Source organism: Microcaecilia unicolor, chromosome 2 (assembly GCF_901765095.1).
Source record: "Microcaecilia unicolor chromosome 2, aMicUni1.1, whole genome shotgun sequence".
Lineage (NCBI taxonomy): Eukaryota > Metazoa > Chordata > Amphibia > Gymnophiona > Siphonopidae > Microcaecilia > Microcaecilia unicolor.
The window spans coordinates 170116722-170142965 of NC_044032.1; the positions used below are offsets into that span (position 1 = coordinate 170116722).

At 42.6% G+C, this 26244-nt stretch overlaps 1 protein-coding gene across 3 annotated transcripts in view; it reads left to right on the forward strand.

The window, feature by feature from the left end:
• DCP2 (decapping mRNA 2) overlaps positions 1-25964 on the forward strand; it is an 88124-nt gene extending 62160 nt beyond the window's left edge. For 2 of the 3 annotated variants that reach the window (XM_030193488.1, XM_030193490.1), the window contains exons 9-11: positions 13474-13584; positions 20694-20745; positions 25551-25964. In XM_030193488.1, the coding sequence (XP_030049348.1) occupies positions 13474-13584; positions 20694-20745; positions 25551-25708 (321 nt within the window). In that variant the 3' untranslated portion in view covers positions 25709-25964. The remainder of the gene's footprint in view (positions 1-13473; positions 13585-20693; positions 20746-25550) is intronic. The other variant, XM_030193489.1, reaches the window with a different exon arrangement.
• Positions 25965-26244: the final 280 nt, after the last annotated feature.

The following is a 26244-nucleotide window of genomic DNA, read 5'->3' on the forward strand; positions in this document are numbered from 1 at the left end:
GCTTGGTTCCATCCTTTCCTTGATAAGGAGGGCAAAAAAGGACTTTGAGAAGAAATTAGCGTTGGAAGCAAAAATACATAGTAAAAATTTTTTTAGATACATTAAAAGCAGGAAACTGGCCAGAGTCGGTTGGGCCGCTGGACGAAAATGATGTTAAAGGGGCGATCAAGGAGGACAAAGCCGTAGCGGAGAAATTAAATGAATTCTTTGCTTCGGTCTTCACCGAGGAGGATTTGGGGGGGACACCGGTGCCGGAAAGAATATTTGAAGCGGGGGAGTCGGAGAAACTAAACAAATTCTCTGTAACCTTGGAGGATGTAATGGGTCAGTTCAGCAAGCTGAAGAGTAGTAAATCACCGGGACCTGATGGTATTCATCCCAGAGTATTAATAGAACTAAAAAATGAACTTGCGGAGCTACTGTTAGAAATATGCAATCTGTCCCTAAAATCGAGTGTAGTACCGGAAGACTGGAGGGTAGCCAATGTTACTCCGATTTTTTAAGAAGGGTTCCAGAGGAGATCCGGGAAATTATAGACCGGTGAGTCTGACGTCGGTGCCGGGCAAGATGGTGGAGGCTATTATTAAGAATAAAATTGCAGAGCATATACAAAAACATGGACTGATGAGACAAAGTCAACACGGATTTAGTGAAGGGAAGTCTTGCCTCACCAATCTAATGCATTTTTTTGAGGGGGTAAGCAAACATGTGGACAATGGGGAGCCGGTTGATATTGTATATCTGGATTTTCAGAAGGCGTTTGACAAAGTGCCGCACGAAAGACTCCTGAAGAAATTGCAGAGTCATGGAATCGGAGGTAGGGTATTATTATGGATTAAGAACTGGTTGAAAGATAGGAAGCAGAGAGTAGGATTGCGTGGCCAGTATTCTCAGTGGAGGAGGGTAGTTAGTGGGGTCCCGCAGGGGTCTGTGCTGGGTCCGTTGCTTTTTAATGTATTTATAAATGACCTAGAGATGGGAATAACTAGTGAGGTAATTAAATTCGCCGATGACACAAAATTATTCAGGGTCGTCAAGTCGCAGGAGGAATGTGAACGATTACAGGAGGACCTTGCGAGACTGGGAGAATGGGCGTGCAAGTGGCAGATGAAGTTCAATGTTGACAAGTGCAAAGTGATGCATGTGGGTAAGAGGAACCCGAATTATAGCTACGTCTTGCAAGGTTCCGCGTTAGGAGTTACGGATCAAGAAAGGGATCTGGGTGTCGTCGTCGATGATACGCTGAAACCTTCTGCTCAGTGTGCTGCTGCGGCTAGGAAAGCGAATAGAATGTTGGGTGTTATTAGGAAGGGTATGGAGTCCAGGTGTGCGGATGTTATAATGCCGTTGTATCGCTCCATGGTGCGACCGCACCTGGAGTATTGTGTTCAGTACTGGTCTCCGTATCTCAAAAAAGATATAGTAGAATTGGAAAAGGTACAGCGAAGGGCGACGAAAATGATAGTGGGGATGGGACGACTTTCCTATGAAGAGAGGCTGAGAAGGCTAGGGCTTTTCAGCTTGGAGAAGAGACGGCTGAGGGGAGATATGATAGAAGTGTATAAAATAATGAGTGGAATGGATCGGGTGGATGTGAAGCGACTGTTCACGCTATCCAAAAATACTAGGACTAGAGGGCATGAGTTGAAGCTACAGTGTGGTAAATTTAAAACGAATCGGAGAAAATTTTTCTTCACCCAACGTGTAATTAGACTCTGGAATTCGTTGCCTGAGAACGTGGTACGGGCGGTAAGCTTGACGGAGTTTAAAAAGGGGTTAGATAGATTCCTAAAGGACAAGTCCATAGACCGCTATTAAATGGACTTGGAAAAATTCCGCATTTTTAGGTATAACTTGTCTGGAATGTTTTTACGTTTGGGGAGCATGCCAGGTGCCCTTGACCTGGATTGGCCACTGTCGGTGACAGGATGCTGGGCTAGATGGACCTTTGGTCTTTCCCAGTATGGCACTACTTATGTACTTATGTACTTATTCTGTTACCACACTGTTCTCAATGTCACCCCATCCCTCACCCTCCCCCACCCCCGCCAGTGGTATAAGGAGTTGGTTGTAGTGCCCCTTTTATTTAATGTTTTTCTAAGCTCTATTTTCATGTTGATCCAAAGCTTCAATATCTCTGTTTATAACTTTGCAGATACATTTTGTTAATATCTTTTCACGATCCTGATCATATCAATCTCACCATCCTCCAGTTCCAGTCCTGATGCGATTTCATGTTGGTTGACAACCAGCTGCTTACATTTTAACCTTTCTAAACAGCTTGCTAGATGACTCGGCGCCCTTTCTGTCTTTCTATTTCACCTGCCATTCGTAATACACCATTACGGTTGGTCACATCCTTTCAATATTTAGAAGTCAATCTCGATTTAATAGTTAAACTTTGGGGTCACGTGACGCGATGAGCGGGAGAAGACGCTGAGTGCGCAGCTCCTGCCTTCCCTTAGCTTCTTTATCAAAAATTCGTCCTAAAAATTGGATACAATACCCCACAAACGAAGGTAAACGAAGAGTGCTTAAAAGGAGAAAAGTTTAATACCAATTTGGAGGAGAATGACATCTAAGATTACCAGAAAAGATAGAGAAAAGACCCGGCCGCCCGATGACAAGATGGCGGCTCCGGCGAGCCCGGGGACATCAGCGGTGGGATCCGCGTGGGCAGCCGAGATTGTTGGGGAGGTTACTCAAGCATTGGAAGCCATATTGGAGAAAAAGCTGGGAGCGCTGGATAACAAACTAGAACAACTACATAATAGCGTAACGCAGATACAATTGGACATGGGACAATATCAACAACGGGCAAGTGATACGGAAGATCGTGTGGACAAAGTGGAAACAGAAGTAAGCCGCTTACAAAAACTAGTAGCTACTTACGCCGATAAAATCGAGGACCTCGAAAACAGATCGAGGCGTAACAATCTTCGCCTCGTGGGGCTTGCTGAAGATTTAGGAGAACGAGACCTGGCCAAATACCTTGAGACGTGGCTTACCAAAGAACTACAACTACCAACGGAGCTGGGCCCGCTGCGAATTGAAAGAGCGCATCGGTTGGGCCTTAAGCAGGGAGCAGAAGGGCGGCCCAGGGTAGTTATTTGTCGCATACTTAATTTTGCCCACAAGGTAGCCATTTTGCAGGCGATGAGAGGTGGAAAAGATCTACACAGTGGCAATAGGAAAGTATTATGCTTTCAAGATTACTCTGCCGCGGTAGCGGCGCAACGAAAGAAATTTTCCCCAGTGTGCTCGGAGTTGATACAGCGAAAAGTTAGATTTGCACTGATGTATCCAGCGAAATTGCGAGTAACCCACCAAACGGGAAATAAAATATTTACCACAGCAGAGGAGGCGAAAGAGTTCCTAGATCAACTGGAAGGAGAAAAATGAAGTGCTACTAAGCTCAAATGAAGAATATATAAAACTAGAAGAGATAAATAACCAATGCACCAATTGGGGGCACTAAGCTCAAGAGATCTCAACAGAAAGACAATGATAATTAATAGTATTCTCACCCTGAAGCTGAGACTGTGTTTAACCAACATAGCAGAACAGATATGGGTGTAAACAGTAGAAAACATCAACGAAAGAATAAAACACAGAACTCAACTATGAACTTGGTCCCAATGGATGACTCTACATTATAAGGGAGGCTGAGCTTACAAAAAAAGGATACAGTAAGACTGAACTGAAATATAGACTGAGCAATTTTGAAGAAGAGCCCCAACTAAACTCACTAATTTAACTATAACAAATATCTTGATTCAATCTGACAGCAGTTAATACAGAGATGAAGAAAGGTATGATGAACAATTTGTTAAGCTGTTGTTACTATTAAACTAAGCGCAGAATTTTGGATTCAAAATAGGTATGACTATTATGGAAATAGTAAGACATAAGAAGCAATTTTAAAGAGAGCTTTAAAGAGGATGTTGGGGCTTAGTTGGAAGGACCCAAATCATATAAGTGGGACTATAATTGACATAGAAGAAAATGTTATAACCATAGAAGCCCTGGATTACAAATGAAGCTGTCTTATGGCAGGAACGGGACATAGATGATGAAACACTGATCTGGCCGGTGGAAACCATATAGGTTTATGAGAATGATCATCATAGACTTATTGAACTAACCTAATAGCAGATAGTACAAGGAAGAAGAGAAGAATGTTGAGTAATTATAAAACATTGCATTGATATTTATGTTAAGTTGCACTGTATGGTTAAAGGTTAAAATGTGTTAGTAATCGATAGAGGGGTCAAAAATATGTAAAAGATTCATCAGCGAGCTAATATATAGAGGGAAACAGTAGGACGAATATATTGCATACAAATGAGAACAGGGGGAAAACAAAAAAGGGAAAGGCGTCGAAGGTGACCTAATTCCAATAGGAATAGAAGGGGATAGTAGGGGGGGAGAGGGGATTCCCAGGGGAAGGGAAGGGACAGGGGAGGGGGGGAGGGAGGGAGGGTACAGGAGACATTACCAGAAAACACAAGTGATACCTGAAAAGAAAGATAGACTATTCGCCCGATTATTTGAACAGGGGGGGGGGGGGGGGGGGGTGGAGGCTGGGCTGGCTCCTCTCGGACATCAAGATCATGTAAATATGGAGATGGAAGGCCAAGGCAGATATACTAATTAAGGTTATTACATGGAATGTTGGGGGCATCCCTTCGCCTATAAAAAGATCAAAAATCTTAAGACACCTCCAAAGGCTTAGGGCTGACATAGCCTTTTTACAAGAGACACATTTAACTGCAGAAGAACATGCTAAATTGAATAAATGGTGGGTGGGGGAATGTATGTCAACAGCAGCGGTGGGGAGAAAAAGGGGAGTAGCAATTCTAATTAGAAAAGGAATAACAAATCACATTCATAAGATAATCCAGGATCCTGAGGGACGTTATGTGTTAGCTATTGTCACAATTAATAGACAAAAACTCTTATTGGGCAGTATATACGCCCCAAATGTCCTAGATCTTAAATTCTACAAAAAATTAGTGGCAAAAATAGCACGTTTAGAATCTATACCAATAATACTAGGAGGAGATTTTAATATGACCTGGGACCCACAAGTGGACCGATCGCACCCTCCGGCAACAATCCACCGTACACAAACTAGAGGACTACCTGAATTGTGCACTACACTAGATCTCATAGATATATGGAGGACGTTGCATCCTGGGATCAGAGAATATACACATATGTCAAGAGCTCATGGTACCTCTTCCAGGATTGACTACCTATTAACATCAAGCACATTATTTCCCACAATTAGAGACGCTGATATAGGACCATGCGTTATCTCGGATCATGCGACGGTACATATGAATTGGATGGGGGGAGGGGAAGAAGAGAAATTTCGGGGGTGGACGTTCCCAACGTATTTAGTAAATAATGTGAGATTTCGAGAACATTTACAAACGAAATGGGCAGAGTATAAACATTTTAATGAAGACACAGTACTAACTTCAACTAGTTTTTGGGAAGCTGCAAAGGTGGTCTTGCGGGGAGAAACTATCAGTTTTACTACCCAATACAAGCGTGCAAGAGATAGGGAAATCCTGCGATTGGAGAAACAAATGAGAGAAGTAAATAGACATTATGGCTTAAATCCTTGCCCTCGGCTTAGACAGGAGATATTAGAAATACAGGCGACTTATAACTCCTTATTACATGATAGGGAAGTGAAATCCCAAACATATTATAGATTCCAATTGTATAAATTTGGGAATAAGGGAGGGAAACTTCTGGCAAGAGTTATTGCCCCTAGATACGCTTCCAGAAATATCACTAGTATTAAAACACAAGAGGGAAATGTGATACATTCCAATAAAGAAATTAGACAGGTATTTAAAACATATTATCAACACTTATATAGTTCCACAGAACAAGAAGGGCTATCAGGCACGCAATATCTCCAAAACCTTACGATTCCACAGATAAATGAACATGACTGCAATCTACTGAACGCGGAGATTAGTGAGGATGAGATCACATGGGCTATAAGACATAGCAAGATGGGTAAAGCGCCAGGGCCCGATGGATACAAAGCAGAATTTTATAAATTAATGGGAGAATCGATTGTACCTACATTAACTAAAGTGTTTAAAGAATGGATATCAAAAGGTACATTACCTGAACATTTAAATCTAGCGCGTATAATTGTGTTTCCAAAGCCTAATCGAGATGAGCAACTAGTAACATCGTATCGCCCTATATCGCTTATTAATCATGAAGCAAAACTATTTGCAAAAATTTTAGCAAATAGACTAGGCCGTGTTCTCCCAAAAATAATCCATGAAGCTCAAGTTGGCTTTGTGCAGGGTAGGTCGGTAGCTAGGAATCTCAGACGAATTTTGACATCATTGGAATATTTAGAGCACACTAATGAACAAGCTTTAATGATTAGTTTTGACGCTGAAAAGGCGTTCGACAAAGTGGAATGGTCTTTCTTATATGAGGTGATGGAGGGATATGGTATAAAAGGAGAGTTTGTACAAGCTATTAAAGCTTTATATGCAGACCCTCTAGCGCAGGTAATGGTCAATGGGAACTTATCTGAGGCAATTCATATAGGCAGGGGAACGAGACAAGGCTGCCCGCTATCGCCCTTACTATTTGCACTATATCTAGACCCTCTAATTAGGGATATTCAAGAATGCCCAGCGGTGCCTGGAGTAGACATACAACACCAGCAGTTCAAAATGGCTGCATTTGCAGATGACTTGCTCATTATTTTAAAGAACCCAAGAGAAGCGCTGGGTAATTTATTAGAGATTTTTAGGGAGTTTGGAGACTACTCGGGATTCACGCTAAACCTTGACAAATCAGAGGCCTTAGCTATAAATACAGATGCCCATAGCCTATGGCCCATAGATTTCCCTCTAAAGCGGGCAACTAAATCTTTTAAATATTTAGGGATTATATTACCGGTAAATACAAGAGATCTCTATGATTTAAATGTTAGCAAACTCAAAGAGCAGACCATGCACCAGTTAAACTCTTGGCAAAATCTTACGATATCCTTGACAGGGAGGATATGTTTAGCAAGGATGGTAATAATGCCGAGGTGGCTGTATGTTTTACAAGTTCTACCACTAAAACTCAAGCAGACTGACATAAAATACTTTTATAAACTTCTGAGAAAATTCTGTTGGGCTGGGAAAAGGGCCAAACTTCAATTGAAATTCCTGTTAGGAGGGTGGAGACAAGGGGGAATGGGGATTCCAAATATCAAATACTACAATATGGCTTGCCTGCTAAGACAGGTTAGAGATTGGGTAATGAATGCATCGGATCATACACCACTTGAGTATGAGATAGTGTACTTCGCCCCATATAATTATCTAGCGTTATTACATACCCCGAATAAGATACTCCCCCATAGATTTAAACATAGTGTTTTGCTCCAGCCTACTAGGGAAGCGTGGAGATTTATAGGGAAACTTCTGGGGGGAGACCCCTTTAATACAGAGCTATTAACTATAAGGGGCAACCCGATGTTTGTACCGGGGATAGAGAATCAAACTTTTGTCATGTGGGAAAGAAACGGCATAGCAATTATGCAAGATATATTGGGGGGTGATGGGCATATCAAAGCAGTAACACAAATGCAAACTAACGCACAATGGAGGGATTATTTTGCGCATAGCCAACTCACGCACTATGTGCGCACACTAAATACAGATGAGATTAAGAAACACTTAGGTGAGAAAATTAGAAAATTCTTTGAAGAAATAGCTGAGGAGGTGCCATCAATCTCCAGTATACACCTGAAATTGTGGGGACTGATGCCTGAGAGAGAGTTTAGTCAACTCCGTCAGAAATGGGAAACAGATATAGGCAAGGCATTGACAGGTTGGAATATTGTAAAACAAATACAGGATATGCCCAGAATAGTAGGAGGGGCTAACCTAAGGGAATGTGCGTTTCGCATATTGCATAGGGCTTATTTTACCCAGACACAACTATACAAATCAGGGGGCATCCATACCGCTACCTGCCTGAAATGTCAGAGGGCAGATAATACGCTATATCATGCGATATGGGCATGCCCTGCAATAAAAAAATACTGGAGACATATAGCTGTATTTCTATCTACAACTGTCAATTGTGATATTGCATTGAACCCTCTATGTCTAGTGCTAGATAAACATGACGCCTTTCCCAGGCTAAACAAAGATAAAATGATGCTATGCCGCAAAACATGTCTCATTGCCAAGAAATGCATAATGCAGCACTGGACCTCTGCACACCCTCCGACTTTCTGGCATTGGCGGAACCAGGTACACCAATTGCTCACTTGGGAAGCGAGAGAGGCAAAAGGGACATACAAACGCAAAGAGCGCTTTCTAAAAATCTGGGGGTGTTATCTGGATGGGATGACTCACAGAGGGAGAAGTCGAATTCTTAACAATCTGTAATATTTGTTTTTTCTTTTTTTTTTTTTTTGTTTGTTTTTGTTTGGGTGTCAATTGTGATAACAGAAGACTTATCTATAGGTAAATAGGGGGGGAGGGGGATATTATGATCAAGATGTGATATTGGTTATAATATATAGCCGAAACTGGAGGATAACAAATGAAAACACATAAGTCATCGGAGGTTGATACTATTACACTTTATTATGTAAATGATGTTAATCCTTTCTTTTGGCAATAATATCACAATAATATATCAGTTGTTGGAAAGGAGGAGTGGGGAAGGGAGGGAGGGGAGAAAGGGGAACATGGGGGGGGGGGGGGGGAAAAAAATTATTACAAACAAGTTGTTGATGATATAATTAGATGACTGCGTTGTATATATACTCATTTTGGTGTTGTATAATGGTCTGTTATTACGATAATATAATAAAAAAGTTGAAACATAATAGTTAAACTTTAATACTCGGGTGTCTGCTGTAATTAAATCTTGTTTCTTTGCTTTACTTCGCTTTCGCTCGATCTGTAAATATCTTGAATCTCCTTCATCTGTGACCCTACTCTGCTTTTGTCGTATTTTGTTTGGACTACTGTAATGCCATCTACATAGGTTTATCCAGTGCCCTACTTAAACATCTTTAATCAATGCAGAATACAGCTATTTGTATCTACTCACATGCTAGGAAATTTGACATCACCCCTCTTTTGATTCAACACCATTGGTGTCCTGTACAATTTAGAATTCAAGTTAAGATTCTCACACTAATCCATAAAATTCTTTTCTTCACAGCCCCAGCCTATATTTCCTCCTTTATCACTCCTTATCACCCTACCCGTGTTCTGCGTTCTGCCTTGAAACTCGTTTGACAATTCCACCCATTTACTGCTCACAGTTTGAACCTACTGGGCAGTCTGCATGCTCCTTCGTTGTCCCTGCTCTTTGGAATGCATTATCACCAAACCTACATTCAGAACCTTCCTACTTAAAATTTAGTGTGAGTCTTAACTCATCTTTTCCTCAAATCCTTTGGCTCTCTGGCATAAGCCGAAGTCTTTTGTGTGTTCAGCCAGCTGCAGTCATAGCAGGTCTTCCTTCTTATGTAGTCCTATTACTGTTTGAGTTTGGCAGAAAAATCCAGAGCTTTGACATTAATTTTTTTTACCTTTATTTATTGATTTTAAAGCAACATAATATTTATAAAAACATATAACATTAATTTTTTTTACCTTTATTTATTGATTTTAAAGCAACATAATATTTATAAAAACATATAACATTAATTTGAATGCTAAATTGAAGACTGCAAGCTTTAAACTCAAATGTCTTCCAGAGTGAAAATAGATCACTGAATTCATTCCGTGACCATATGGACACTGAAAAGCGTCTCCTTAAAGAGAAAAATCAGAAAAGGGGCAATTCTCATGACAAACAGACCTTTGTATTCTCACAGCTGAGTGATGTCATCTGATGGATCCTGGGGCAGATGCCTGTCATTTTGTGTTCTCACAGTGCGCTCTTTCGCAGTGCCTTCCCATGCAGTTATTTTTTCATTTTCTAGTCTATTATGTTTTTATTCTTCTTTTTCTTTTCTAATTTCCCTTTTAGTTTAGTTTTTCATGAACTGCTAGGCCCGTTTATACCGGAGCACCAACCTTAGTTTGAACACTTCCCCTCTTTTGGCTCACAATTGAGGAGTTTAATTTGGCTGTGATTCTTTTTTTGATGTCCCAGAACGCCCCTAATGGCTTCAAGAGGTGTGTCCAGTATAATCGGGTTACCTCTATGTCGAACCCGCACTCTTTGTGCATTGGGTGCCTTGGACCTGACCGTGAGCCTAACCCTTGTTCTGTCTGTTTAAAACTGCAGTTAAGGACACAGAGGGTGGAGCCAGGTCCAACAGGAGAAACATTTTGGCTCCTTGAAGGCCAGAACATAATCTTGGCAGCGACCTCGATGGCTGCCAAGACTGACATCCACTGAGAGTGCACCAGTGGAAGGGGCATTGCGCTAAAAGACCTACAGGATAGGAAGCTAGAAGGCTTGTTGAAACAACTTTTGAAGTGGCCTCTTTGGGCCTTCAATCGAAGCGTGCAGCTTGTTCGTGGTAAGAGCATGCTTGAAATGGCATCAGCAGTCTGCAACACAAGACAGGTACCATAACACTCAGCTGGAAGCAGGGTTGGTGTACTTGGCAGATGCAATTTATGACATGTTATGGGTTACGGCCCACAGTATATCTTTGGCTGTCGCAACATATTAGCAGCTCTGGTTGCAGCATTGGACAGCGGATGCAGCATCAGTCATGTCTAATTAAACTGCCCTTTTGGGGGTAAGTGACTGTGTGGAGAAGATCTCAGTAACTTGATGAAAGAACTTGGGGGAAACTAAGCCACAGCATTTGCCGAAGGATAAGCTGAAAACCTCTGGTTGTCTGTCTGTTTTCAGGGTGCTGTCGATCTCAGTTTTGAGACAGCAGACGGTACCGGCCTGGTCATCAGTAGTATGGTCAGAAGTCCGACTTTCAGGCACTCCAATCTTTCTTTTGGACAGGAAGTCCTCCTCTCAGTCAGGGTGCCCAATGCTTCCCACACTTTGTAATTATGTGAGGCTGATAAACTCTTCCTCTGGTGGGAGGATGTCTTCAGAAATTTTGGGAGGAATGGCCAAAAATTACATTAAACCAGTGAGTTCTGGATATTCCTACAGAAGGTTACAAATTGGAGTTCTCCCACCTGGTCGCTCCTCTCTTGTAGTCTCCTTGTCAAAAGGGAACCAAGGTGGTTGAGGGTCAGGCCACTGTGATTCCTTGCTGATGATCTGGGCCATTTTTCCAGTTCCCCAGGCCGAATGGGGACAAGGCCAAGGCAGATATTCCGTCTACTTCATTGTCCTAAGGAAGGAAGGCACCTTTCGTCCAGTCTTAGATCCTGAAGGTCTAAATCACTGCCTCCAGGTTTCCCATTTTTGCATGGAAACGCTAAAAGCAATTATAGCCAGGGTTCAAGCAGGAGAATTTCTCACTGCCCTTGATCTCAAAGCTGCGTACTTGCATATACCCATATGGCCGCTGCACCAGAGTTTTCTACATTTTGCAGTTCTGGGCTGTCATTTCCAGTTCAGGGCTTTACCTTTCAGTCTCGCCATGGCACCAAGAACATTTACTAAGGTTGTGGTGGTATCTGCGGCCTTCCTTTGGTGCCAACGAATCAAAAATTCACCCATATCTCGACTATTGGCTCATTAGTGCTTCACTGTGTGGACAGCATGTCGGTGACAGACAGTTGTTCGTCTTTTCCAGTCATTTGCATATACCCATATGGCCGCTGCATCAGAGGTTTCTATGTTTTTCGGTACGGGGCCGTCATTTCCAATTCAGGGCTTTGCCGTTCGGTCTAACCATTGCACCAAGAACGTTTACTAAGGTTCTGGTGTTGGTGGTGGCAGCGGCGGCCTTCGGCGCCAGCGAATCGGGGGCTACCCATATCTCGACGACTGGCTTATTCGTGGTTCGCCCTGTGTGAACAGCATGGCGGCGACAGATAGTTGTTCGTCTTCTGCAGTTGTTGGGTTGGATTGGATCATCAGTTTCGAGAACAGCAGACTTAACTCCAGCACAGACACTGGAGTATCTGGGCATTTTATTCGACACAGCAAGGGGAAGATCTTTCTTGTGGAATGCAGGAGGTAAAAGCTGGTTTAACAGTTTGTCTTCTAAGTCATGACAGGCTTAGTGTCTGGCACTACGTCCAGGTTCTGGGGTCAGTGTTGGCGGTGATGGAAGTGGTGTCATGGGCAAGGGCTCATATGCAGCCCTTACAAGAGTCTCTTCTCAGCCACTGGTCTCCGGCGTCACAGAAGTGTGACCTTCATCTTCCTTGGGCAGACGGATTATGCAGTGATTGTTGTCGTCCAGGAATTTGACTGTCAGAACTCCCTTTCCTCAGAACTCACTTTCCAATAACACAATTGGAGGTGGCAACAACGGATGCCAGCAAGCAGGGCTGTTCTTATCATTTGCGAGGCCCATGTTCAGACCAGTTTGATGGGGCCCCACTCCCTGATGACTGGGTAAATGTAACAGGGCATGCTAGGGAGGTAAAATTCCTTGACGAAATCAAGGACTGCTTTATGGAGCAGCTGGTACAGGATCCAACAACAGAAGGAAAAATTCTAGACCTAGTCCTTAGTGGAGCACATGATCTGGTGCAGGAGGTAACGGTACTGGGGCCGCTTGATAACAGTGATCATAATATCAGATTTGATATCGGCTTTGGAGTAAGTACACACAAAATCCAATACGTTAGCGTTTACCTTTCAAAAAGGAGACTATAATATAATGAGAAGAACAATGAACAAAAAAAAAAAAAAAGAGGAGCAGCTGCGAAGCTCAAAAATTTACATCCGGCTTGGATGCTGTTCAAAAATACCATCCTGGAAGCCCAGGCCAAATATATTCTGTGTATTAAAAGAGGAGGAAGGAAGACCAAACGACAGCTGGCATTTTTAAAAAGTGAGGTGAAGGAAGTTATTAGAGCTAAAAGAAAATCCTTCAGAAAACAATAGAAGGAACTGACTGAAAATAATAAGAGAAAGCATAAGGAATGGCAAGTCAAATGCAAAGCGCTGATGAGGAAGGCAAAGGGAGACTTTGAAAAAGAGATTGTTGGAGGCAAAAACACATAAGTAAAACATTTTTTAAGTATATTAAAAGCAAGAAGCCGGCAAAAGAATCGGTTGGACCGCTAGATGACCGAGGGGTACAGGGACAATCAGGGAAGACAAAGCCCATAGCCTGATGTAGGCAATAATTGCATTTTTGCTTCTCTGGCTGGAAGTGATTTTTCTGTTTTTATAGTAAAGCATTCAACATTTTATTTCTAGCTTACGTAACTTCAAAGAATACATTTCTGTGTTCAAAGCAGTATTTTCAAATGTCAGTCAGGGTCATCCACCCTGGAGACAGCAGGGTGTGGAATTTTAATTGTTCTGCTGAAGGACTTGTGTTGAATTTTTTTTTTTTTTTTTTGCCAATAGAATCAGAACCAGAGGAGTAATGGTAAAAAGCAGTGCCAAGACTCTCCAACCCAAAAGAAGAAATCCAATGGGATCCAGAGTCTACAGGCTAAGCCACAGAATCATATTTTGGTAAGATGTACTACGCAGGAGTGATTCTTTGACTTATCCAAGACACTTTGTTTTTCACTATTGGCTGAGCATAGGTTGTAGAAATGATATTCAGGTAATCAGTAGGTCACAGAAACATTTGTTTGGTAAATCTGAAGTGCTGTGGAAAGTAAGAAGAATGTTCATATTGATCTGTTTCTGTACGGCAGAACGTACTGTATCTCATGTTGAGGCCAATTCTATAAAATAAGCATTAACATTTACATGCACATTACACACACAAATGTTTAAAATGCAAGCATATACGTGCATATGTGTGAACATAGACAAATACGGGCATGTACTTGCATAAGTGCAATTCTGTAAATATACACTTATCTTGCATAGCGCATATTTGCAAGGGGATTATACACACGGGCAGGACATAGATGGGGTTCCCATTTACTCATATAATAAGGGAAGTTCTATAAATTGGCACTTCAGTCTAGGCTGTTCAGGGCTGGGTGCTTGGTGCCAAATCTATATCGACATCAACGCTACAATTCTATTATAGAATACTAGTAAAAAAAGGCCCGTTTCTCACACAAATGAATCAGGCGCTAGCAAGGTTATCATTTAATGGTGATTGTTTTTAAGGTAACCGTTAGGAGGCGAATTGTGGTGCGAGTTCCGCGCTCGCCCGCTTCCTGCCACCCTGCTGGTTACGATGAAGTTTGAGCGGCGCAGGAGTCTGGATATCAATGGCCAGTTGTAGCGCGAGTTCCTGCCCCGCGGCCATTCTGAGTTTGACACGGTGCTCATTAACGCGTATGGCGTATGGGCTCCGAGTTCAAGGCCCCCCACCTCCCTCCCTCTCTTTCTCCCTGTCCTCCAAGTGGCTGCCCACCCTCTTCTCCCAGTCCTCCGCCTGCCCCTCGCCTTCCTGCGTGCCGCCCAGAATTTAAAAGTTCTTACCTTGGGGTTTGGCAGCAGCAGTGAAAGGCGAGCAGGCTCGGTGCTTCAGCCTGCCTTCCCTTCTCTCTCAGCTCTGCCTCTGGTCCCGCCCTCATTTCCTGTTTCTGCAAGGGCGGGACCAGAGGCAGAGGTGAGAGAGAAGGGAAGGCAGGCTGAAGCGCCGAACCTGCTCGCCTTTCACTGCTGCCGCCAGACCCCGAGGCAAGAACTTTTAAATTCTGGGCGGCACGCAGGAAGGCGAGGAGCAGGCAAAGGACTGGGAGAAGAGGGCGGGCAGCGCAGGTCGGGCTGGCTGGGAACTTCCGTTCTGGGACTTCGGGTGGGTCAAATATTGGGGGTGCTCGAGCACCCAAGGAGTCGGCGCCTGTGGCTCCATGTCCAGCAATTCTCCCCTCCCCTCCATGTTCAGCAATTCTCCTCTTCCCTGCCCTGCCATCCGTGTCCCGCGATTCTCTCCTCTACTGTCCTCCCATCCCATCCATTCTCCTCTGCCCTCCCCTCCCCTTCCTCCTTCCCTGCCCTCGCGATTCTCTCCTCCCCTTGATTTGTACCTGGCGCTGGCTTCCCTTCCCTCTCACTGTTCCACCCTCTGAAGTCATTACGTTTTGACGCAAGGGCGGGGCAATGAGTGGTTATGGATGTTATGAACCCAGGCATCCAGACGTAGAACGTTGGAAGTGCAAATTATTATATAGGACTAGTACAAGGTCAGCATTGGTACGCGTAAGTTGGCATGCCTAGTTTATTGTATTCTGTAAGCTAACTGGGAGACATGCCCATGATCCACCCATACTCCAAGCAAGCAAGAGTAGAGAATGACCAAAAGATTACTCAAACGCTGGAGACAGTGCTAAGAAACTCTTTATTACTGCTGATACAGGAGGACCCGACACACTCCGTCTATGTAATGCGTTTTATGTCCTATTTCTGGCAGTTTTATTGCTATATTGGTATGTAAAATCTTATTGTCATTACCCATAAATGGCATACAACATTTTGTATTAGTATTAAGCGTGTTGGTCCACTGACGTTTTTACATCCTATTTATTGTTTATTTCCATGAAAAGGTTATACATTTCTATACATATTTTTTATTTACGTCTTTGTTTTTATCTGTAGTTAAGCATCTTTTATTTTTGATTGTTACGTCTATTCATGTATAAGATTTGTATATGATATTTTTATGTTTGTTCGAATACTAACAAGACCCTGATGTAGGTTTTTTGTGACGCCAAAACACTGACCATGTTGGGTCCTCCTGTATCAGCAGTAATAAAGAGTTTCTTAGCACTGTCTCCAGTGTTGGACTCGTCTTTTGGTCAGCCTCTACTCTTCCTTGCTTGGACGATTTGACGTAAAGGTTCTTTCTTGTTTTGGTGTTCCTACTCCACCCACGTGTAAGCCCTCTTGCAGTTAAGCGCTATGGCACTTAGGTGTTACCTTATATAATAGCACCTAGTACACATATTCGCCTGTCAATTTAATGGCACCTTTGACACATGTAGGTGCCACCTTTAGGTGCCACTTGCCCACATAACTTAAGAATAAGTTAAGTGTGTTATTATTATATTTAGGGCTGTTAGGAGCATAACACCAGGTTACACTACTATTCTATAACGGAGCTTAGGTATCTTAGTTCCATTATAGAATAGGCTCCTACCATGTGCCCTCAAGTTACACCTATATGGAGGTGCCCAGTTATAGATTTGCCCCTGTATAGAGCACCTAGGTTAATAGATCAGAAAGGTGCCTATTCTTGCCTGTGTGTCCTTATAAAGTAGTAGCACAAATCCTGCAGAAATTGCACCTAGATGGAAGATGCCAACATTACGCCTACTTGAGAGCAGGTGTCACTATGTGCATATACCTTGAATTTTATAAAATATGTGCATAAATTGCAATTCTATCCACACTGCCCAAACTTTACCCTGAGCATGCTTACTGTAGAAGTATGTGCTGGTTTGAAATGGATATACTTTTAATGCATTAGCAACAAAGTGGCTGTGCATAGGAAAAAATTTCATTCAAGCTGCTAAGGCTTACTAATATTTAGTAATTTTATATATACATCAGACATTTAATAGCATACATTTTGTTTTCTCGTGTGCTACTCCAAAAAAAGTTGTTTCTCCATATGTAGAATTTAAAGGTAATAGTTTCAGAGAGATTGGAAAAGGTGGCGTTTTCTCTGTGAATCCAAGTATGCCCTGATAGCTTTATCCTTTTGATTTCTTAAGAGCTTAAAGCTGAAAGGTTTGGTTTTATATCTCCCAGAAAGGATTTAAAATTTCTTCTCTGTCTTGTTTCAGGGCTATAAAACTTCACATTGTAAAGTATGCTTATATTGCTACACTAGATCTCTTCAAGGAAAGGGAAAGTTGTTTTTTTCTGTTCAATCTCCTGGTAAAGCACTCGATGTCCAACTATCATCTGATCTCTTAAGTTAGTGGTTCCCAAACCTGGTCCTGGAGGCACCCCAGCCAGTCAGGTTTTCAATCTAGTAAACAACTTTCCAAATATCTAGACACATTCTCCACTTTACACCATTCGCAATTCGGATTCAGAACTGCACACAGCACTGAAACCTTGCTTCTAGTTGTAGCAACATACATCAAACAATATCTATGCAAGGAGAACCAGGTCCTGCTATTCCAGTTCGATGCAGTGGATCAAGGAATATTACTTGAAAGACTGAATCAGATAGGAATAACAGGACCGGTTTTCAAATGGTTCAACAGATTCCTCTCCAGTCGCTGCTGCTTAGTAAAACAAAACAAGCTTCTGGACTCCAAAATGTGGTGTCCCCCAAGGATCTCCGCTCTCCCTTATTTTGTTCAACTTCATGTCTTCCCTCAGCTCAATACAGCTAGGAGTAAGTAGAGCTACTACTATCATACGCCAACGACATTATGTTCATCCTACCACTGACATCCCCACATCAAGAACCAGCCCAGTCCATAACAACTGGGATGAATACTATTCAAGCCTGGGCTTCAGAAAACAAAATGAAACTGTTGTAAAACTGTACTGAACCCTAAACGGGGGATATTAGCAGTATATAAGACCTGAATTGAAAATATCCATAATGAATATTTATGAGAGATTCTTTTAATCTAAAGTGCCATTAAACACTGAACTTTATGTAGTCTTCCTCCATGATTGACCTCATCCAAATCTCCCTGCAGCCCTTCCCAGTTGACAGAACAGCTCAATTTCCTCTACTTAACCACTCATGGTTAAGTGTCTTGCTGGTTCTACTATTCCCGTTCTTAATATCTGTCTGTCCCCAGTTTCTTTTATTGATTGTGGGGAGTTTTCTCTGCATTCCCCCATTTTCTTCTTGGATTTGAGATCTCTCTCTATTCCTTCCTATATTGTACCTCAAATTTATAACACTTGTACCTCCTAGGGTTCTTGTTCCACTGCCTTTGCTATTTATCTGTCTCTTTATTTCTTTCAAGCTCTTTTTAGATCAGACCTCTATTACTTCAGTAGTCTTCATAAGCGGAATAACAAATGGCTAGAAATGTAAGGTGGGGCAACGACATTTTTTTCAGGTATATTAGTGAAAGGAGGAAGACTAAAAATTGAATTGTAAGACTGAAAGATGCTGCGGACAGCTATGTGAAAAATGATGAAGAAAAAGCAAATGTGCTAAATAAATGCTTCTGTTCTGTTTTCATGGAAGAAAATACTGGAGAAGGACCATGATTGACTGGCAAAGTACATATGAGAATGGAGCAGGTATAGCACTGTTCACGGAAGAGAGTGTTTATGATCAACTTGAAAATCTAAAGGTGGACAAAGCCATAGGACTGGACGGGATCTATCCCAGGATATTGAGGGAGCTCAGAGAGGTTCTGGCGGGTCCTGTTAAAGATTTGTTTAATAAATCCTTGGAGACAGGAGAGGTTCCGTGGGATTGGAGAAGAGCGGATGTGGTCCCTCTTCACAAAAATGGTGACAGAGAAGAAGCTGGAAACTACAGGCTGGTAAGCCTCACTTCGGTTATTGGAAAAGTAATGGAAGCAATGTTGAAGGAAAGGATAGTGAATTTCCTAGAATCCCAATAAGTTGACAACATGGTTTTACCTAGGGTAAATCGTGCCAAACAAATCTCGTTGAATTCTTTGACTGGATGACCAGAGAATTGAATTAAGGACGTGTGATAGATGTAATCTACTTAGATTTCAGTAAAACCTTTGACACGGTTCATCATAGGAGGGCTCTTGAATAAACTTGACAGGCTGAAGATAGGACCCAGATTGGTGAACTGGATTAGGAACTGGTTGAAGGACAGACCCCAGAGGGTGGTGGTTAATGAAATTCACTCAGAGGAGGGAAAGGTGAGTAGTGGAGTGTCTCAAGGATCTGTCCTGGGGCCGATTCTACTCAATATATTTGTGAGTGTCATTGCCAAAAGGTTAGAAGGTAAAGTTTGCCTTTTTGTGAATGATACCAAGATTTGTAACGGAGTGGACACCCTGGAAGGAGTGGAAAACATGAAAAAGGATTTTCAGAAGCTAAAAGAACGGTCTAATGTTTGGCAATTAAAATTCAATGCAAAGAAGTGCAAAGTGATGCACTTAGGGAGTAGAAATCCACAGAAGAGGTATATGTTAGGCGGTGACAGTCTGATATGCACAGACAGGGAAAGGGGTCCTGTCTCTGAGCAGCCAGGTTCCCACATCCGGTTTGGCACCGACATCATCTCAGGCTACCTCTGACCTGACTCCCCTGCCTTTTTCCGATGTCTTCCTTCAATGAACGATACTGAGCCATACTGAGGGAAGAGCTGGCACAGATACTCAGGCATCAAGGATGTTTGCACCAACTGCAGATCAGCCCTATGTTCTTCTTGAAGTGCTGTCCATGCCTGTGGAGAGATCCTCGATGTTGGTGCCTCATAGGGTATTGACGGGGAAGGAAGTTTCCCTGAATTCTGAGGGTAAAATTGCACGTCAGCACTCTTCAGGGCGTGGATGTGGTTCCACTGAGCCAGGGCAGGCCCAGGCTCAGTCTGATCTGAGTACAAAGAGGAGTCTGATTGGGACCGCTCATGGGACTCAGAAGACCCTCCTTACTTCCTGAAGGAGAAATCTTATGGGGTCCCTTCTGATCCCTCCCCATCTCAAGAGACATAAATCTCTACCTGAGAGTCTCTTTCACTGGTTTTGTCAAGAAGATGGCTTTGGCCATCCCAGTTGGAGACAGAGGAGGAGCCCAGGGCAGAGATGTTAACTGTTCTGGAGTACAAGTCACCTCCCAAGTAAGGGATCACAGTACCATTGCACCCTATCCTTAAAGGTGCACTGATGAAGAACTGGAAATCTCCCCTCTCAGTGCAGGTCACACCAAAGAAGATGGATACACTGTATCATATCCAGAAAGCTCCTGGATTTGAGAGGGCCCAGCTACCTTACCACTCTTTGATTGTCAAATCTGCCTTCAAACAAGCACTTCTACGGCAACCATACTAATTTATCATAAAATTAACATTTTTTTTTCTCATGCTTTTCTTTGGTTCCTTTTAGCGCAAGGATGTCCAACTTCGGCCCTTGCTAGGTTGGGTTTTCAGGATTTCCACAATGAATATGCCTGAGATCTGTTTGCATACAATGCAGGCAGTGCATGCAGATGGCTCTCATGCAAATTCATTATGGTACTCCTGAAAAACCAAGGGATTGTGGCCTTGAGGACCGCGGTTGTACACCTATGTTTTAGCTGGTACTTATTGCTTACCTCTACTAGCTAGTTCCTCCTTTCTTCTTTCCTCTTTGTTCTTTTGCTGTTTTAAGCTTGGGTAGTGCTGCCTTTCCTTCCCACTGCCCTGAACTCGGAGCTAGTTGGGCACTTCTGTCTTCTGCCACTGGATGGTGTCATAGTTAAGAAAAAGTGGCATAACTGATAATGCTATTGTGGTATAGTAAAACCTCATGTTGAGATTAGATTCATAGAAAACAGGCTCAGTATAGAGGCTTATTTATTCTATTCAGAAGACTCAGATCAGAATCTTTTTTTTTTTTTTTTTCTCACCGTGTAAAAACATCTTTCTCTTTAAAAAGAAAAGCCATGGGAGGTCCTTGAGGAATGCAAACAATGAATAGGGCTAGTGATATTTGGGCTATTTAATTATATTAAATGCAAAATAATAAAGATTTACATTTTTTTAATAGAAATCTGAAAAAAGACTTGTCCCAGGAAGACTCCAGGATACATTTGAAACAGGTAAATACATTTTATTCTTACTGTAAGCAGAACAGGAATAGGATGTGAAGAACGTGTGCCAGTTCAGAGTCTGGCATGGAATTACAGATGTAGAAGATACATCTGCTGACACCAGAACACCCTCCTATACTTTACAGCTTCCTTCTCTGAGCACCATTTTAGTCTTTACTACTATTACTACAGTCTTTAGCAAATGTTCCTGCACATTTATTCATGGATGGCTTTGGTAAGGCAAGATCCTCCTAAGGCAGGGTTTCTTAGTCCATCCTTGAGGTATATTCAGCCAATCTGTTTTTACTCCTGAGATCAATTTGCATACCTGCATGCAAATCTCTCTCCTGCATATTTATTGTGGCTATCATGTCCTGAGGAGAAGGTTGAGAACCACTGTCCTAAAAATGATAGGTCTAGTTAACAGCAGGCTCTAGAGCACAGCTTTCTGAACCCCTGAAGCCAGCCTGCTTTTCATATCCACAATGAATATGCAGCAGATACATTTGTATATGTTGGACCTCCATGTTCACATTTAATCTGATTTGAAATTCATGTTGCCTATCCTGAAAATCAGATAGACTGGGATTTTCCAGGATAGGTTCGAAACCCGGTACTCTAGAGATGACTTCTTAGTGTTGAGTGAGCATGGCACAAAACAAACTAATGTGGTGGATTCTGATGCTCCTAAGTGAGAGTTATGCTACTATATGAATTGTCCTCCCACGCTACATATATCTGCTCATAGTAGCACTGGAGTGGCACACTGCATTTTGCAACCCAGCTATGCTCAGGGAAATTGGGAAGCTGCACATAACACCACTGTTTCTTTCGCCATGCTCCTGGTCATGTTAAGGCTGAACACATTAGGTGGGTACATATATATTCACTTCAAAGGGACACCTCACGTTTGTGTTCCTGCTGTTGATCAGAAGATGACTGCACTATAAATTGGACACACTCATTTTCTGTTAGCTTTTAAACTTTGATCAGTTTTTGGCTGTGAAACTCACATCAGCTTATTAAATGGAGAGGATAGAATTCAGAGTGTATCACTATTTTCTTGAAGGCTCCAGTCCAATGGTATACATGAACAGCTCTTGAGATTAAGAAATAGTTTTGTTTTTTGGGGTATCTTTAATTAGTATGCATGAGAGAGGTGTATTCGTACTAGATTAACTTTTTTTTAGTTTCAACAATTTTTATTGATGATTCATCAATGTAAACAATCAACACGTTCAATATTGAACCCAAAAAAATTGTTAATATATCCTTCTGCATGCAAAAGTGATAATGGTGGCATCCATCAAAAATTTTTTTTTTAATTTTTTACCATTTCCTCCGTCCCCCAACTCAGCCTATTATCATGGAAGTGCATAAACATATGAACCCTGTTCATAAAATTGTCGCATACAACAACCATGAAGGTCAGTGTGTAGTGTAACTATGTATGCCCTGCATCCTATTATAGCTGGAACATTAAATATACTAATCAAACCCCTCCAAGCAGAAGGTGCAGAAGATCAACCTTGAATTCACCACCAAACCTTTTCCTCCTCTTCACCCTATAACCCACTCCCTCAATCAACCAACCCATGCCTCCTTCTCCTCTTTTCCTGACATCACTGAAGAGGAAACCGCGCATCTTATTTCCTCCTCGAAATGCACCACCTGTTCCTCTGACCCCATCCCCACCAACTTACTTAACACCATCTCTCCTACTGTCACCCCCCCCCCATCTGTCATATCCTCAACCTCTCTCTCTCTACTGCAACTGTCCCTGACACCTTCAAGCATGCTGTTGTCACACCACTCCTCAAAAAAACCATCATTTGACCCTACTTGTCCCTCCAACTACCGCCCCATTTCCCTCTTACCCTTCCTCTCCAAGATACTTGAACGCGCCGTTCACTGCCGTTGCCTTGATTTTCTCTCCTCTCATGCCATCCTCGATCCGCTTCAATCCGGCTTTCGCCTCCTACACTCGACAGAAACGGCACTATCTAAAGTCTGCAATGACCTGTTCCTTGCCAAATCCAAAGGTCACTACTCCATCCTCATCCTCCTTGATCTATCTGCCGCTTTTGACACTGTCAAACTTCTTGCCACACTGTCCTCATTTGTGTTCCAGGGCTCTGTCCTCTCCTGGTTCTCCTCTTATCTCTCCCACCGTACCTTCAGAGTATATTCTCATGGTTCTTCCTCCACCCCCATCCCGCTCTCTGTTGGAGTTCCTCAGGGATCTGTCCTTGGACCCCTTCTCTTTTCAATCTACACCTGTTCCCTGGGCTCCCTGATCTCATCTCATGGTTTCCAATATCATCTTTATGCTGACGACAACCAGCTTTTCTCTACACCAGACATCACTGCGGAAATCCAGGCCAAAGTATCGGCCTGCTTATCCGACATTGCTGCCTGGATGTCCAGCCGCCACCTGAAACTGAACATGGCCAAGACCGAGCTTATTGTCTTCCCACCCAAACCCACTTCTCTTCTCCCTCCACTCTCTATCTCAGTTGATAACACCCTCATCGTCCCCGTCTCATCAGCCCACAACCTTGGAATCATCTTCGACTCTGAGCACACCACCCAAACTCTCATCCACTCTCTCATTACCTCTCGTCTTGACTACTGCAACCTACTCCTCACTGGCCTCCCACTTAGCCATCTATCCCCCCTTCAGTCCGTTCAGAACTCTGCTGCACTTCTTATCTTCCGCCTGGACCGATATACTCATATCACCCCTCTCCTCAAGTCACTTCACTGGCTCCCGATCAGGTACCGCATACAGTTCAAGCTTCTCCTACTAACCTACAAATGCATTCGATCTGCAGCCCCTCCTTACCTTTCTACCCTCATCTCCCCTTACGTTCCTACCCGTAACCTCCGTTCTCAAGACAAATCCCTCCTTTCAGTACCCTTCTCCATCACCGCCAACTCCAGGCTCTGCCCTTACTGCCTCGCCTCACCACATGCTTGGAATAAACTCCCTGAGCCCATACGCCAGGCCCCCTCCCTGCCCATCTTCAAATCCTTGCTCAAAGCCCACCTCTTCAATGTCGCCTTCGGCACCTAACCACTATACCTCTATCCAGGAAATCTAGACTGCCCCAACTTGACATTTTGTCCTTTAGATTGTAAGCTCCTTTGAGCAGGGACTGTCCTTTGTTAAACTGTACAGCGCTGCGTAACCCTAGTAGCGCTCTAGAAATGTTAAGTAGTAGTAGTTATAGCCTCTTGCGACCTAAATACCAACATTCCTGTGAAGGCCAATCCAAAACTTAAGTTTTTGTTTCTCCTCACCCATTCATTCAGATGTAGAGTTGCTTTTGTGTTTTGGATCATTGTTTTGCTGCTTAACAGAAACTTCAGCTTAATTCTCCTTAAGAATTATCTGGTTCAGTGCAGAATTCATGGTTCCTACAATGAGGGGAAGTTTTCCTGGTCCTGGGGCAGAAAAACATCCCCACACCATCGCACTATCTTACTGTGGAACGCTGTATTTGCTTATGCCAGACATAATGGGACCTGTGCCATCCAAAGAGTTCCACACTGACTCATCTGTCCATAGAACATTATCCCAAAAGGTTTTGGGATCATCCAGGTGTGTTTTTGCTTAGCAGCAGTTTCCACCTTGCTGCTCTCCCACAAATCCCATTTTTGCCAGGTCTCTTTCTTATAGCGGAGCCTTGAACATTGACCATAGCTGAGGCTAGAGAGGCCTGCAGTTCTTTGACTACTCTTCTGGGAAGTTGACTGCTCAGATGAGTTGTTGCTGCACCCTTCGAGCAACTTTGGCAGGCAGGCCACTCCTAGGAACATACACCACTGTTGTAAGTCTTTTTCACGTGGAGATAATTAGAAATGGCTTTGTAACCCTTTTCAGACTGATATATTTCAACAACTTATTTTTGTCATATCTTCTGGATTTCCTCTGATTGTGGCTTATCATTTTTGTAGAAGCTTTGTGGCGACTGCTTCACTGTCATGGTAAGATTCAGTATATAGTGAGGTTTAGAATCAACAGGGCTGGCTGAAATCAAGCTTGGCTGTATTCAATCAGGAATCTAATTATCAAGTAAATTTGGTTAATTGATTAGGCAGTTACATTTTTACCTGGATGATATGGGTGTTGGATAACATTGGGGCCCTTTTTACAAAAGCTTAGCACACACTAACAGACATCAGCGTGTATTAAATGCCACTTGACTCATAGTATGCGCTGCAGTAAGCTTTAGTAAAAGGGCCCCTTTGTTCATTAAATAAATGAATTTATAGTTTAAAAACTGCTGTTTTTTTTACTCAGGTTCTTTTTGTCTAATATTGCATTTCATTTAAAGATTAGAAACCATTCAGTGTGGCACACATGCAATAAGGGGATATCAGGGGAAGAAACGTTTTCACATGTATTTGTTTGAATGAGCACCAATGTAATAGCTACTGTTTTATTGAAAGCTCGCATATGTATTCGTCAGTGCTAATATAGAAGATTAAAAGAAGCTGTTGTTTCTTATCTGATGCCTTTATTAAATGTTATTTCTTGGGGAGGGGGTGGAGTTTCTTTGGGTTAATAAGGGATGGTAGGTTAAGAAACAAAACGTCCTATCTCTGATTGATTAAAAGATCAGTGTACTTAGAGGATGGGTTAGGGTGGGGGGAGGAATATTGGGGTTCTGGATGAGTCTTTGAACTGTATTTGTATGATGACGCCTTTTTGTATTTTTGATACTGTTTACCCTTGTTGGTTTTGGAAAGTGTCAATAAAAACTGTTTCTACACTAAATGTTATTTCTTCCTATTTTTCATCCATGCAGTGTGTGATTTCTGCTGCTCAAGTGAAGACCAGTTGCCTGAGCATCCTGATGGGCGTCTAGATGCGAGCAGTGGGGACTGCCAGCTCACATTCTCATCCAGAGCCTTTCTGTGCTTCAAGTTTGATCGGGATGCCATAATGAAGAGCTTTGACCTTTGATGGCAAACGTGCTGCGTCTGGACAGACGAGGATGGGTTTTTAATGAAGCCTTACCTTTCTCAGGTGTTCTGTAGACATGCAGGGATTTGTTGGCTCAGAAGAATTCTTCTCCTTTTAAAGGACATCAGTGATGTGTAGCATTTTGGTTTTGTGCACTGTAAACACAATATCATCTTTACACATAGGTACCTTTCAGTGTTTTGATCCATTGGTTTTGTGTCACACTTTAGAAGGCATTCTATTTTTGGGGGGGGGGGGGGGGTGCATTTTTTGTGTGTGTGCGCCATCAAGGCAGGTTCCCAGTTTCTCAGTTGGAGAGCGTTTCCATTCAGAAACAAAGCAGACAAATTGTGCCATTCATTGTTGGTGATATTGTACTCGGAGTACTTGGCAACTCATAGAAATGTTTTGCTTGCCTTGCCTTGTCATTCTTGAATGTTCTCTGTGTACACTGTCCCTTCTCTTTGTGATGTGTAGTACTGTAAGCGTATGTCTGTAGGCCATTTGGCCTTACTGAACTTAATTCAGGGGTTGCA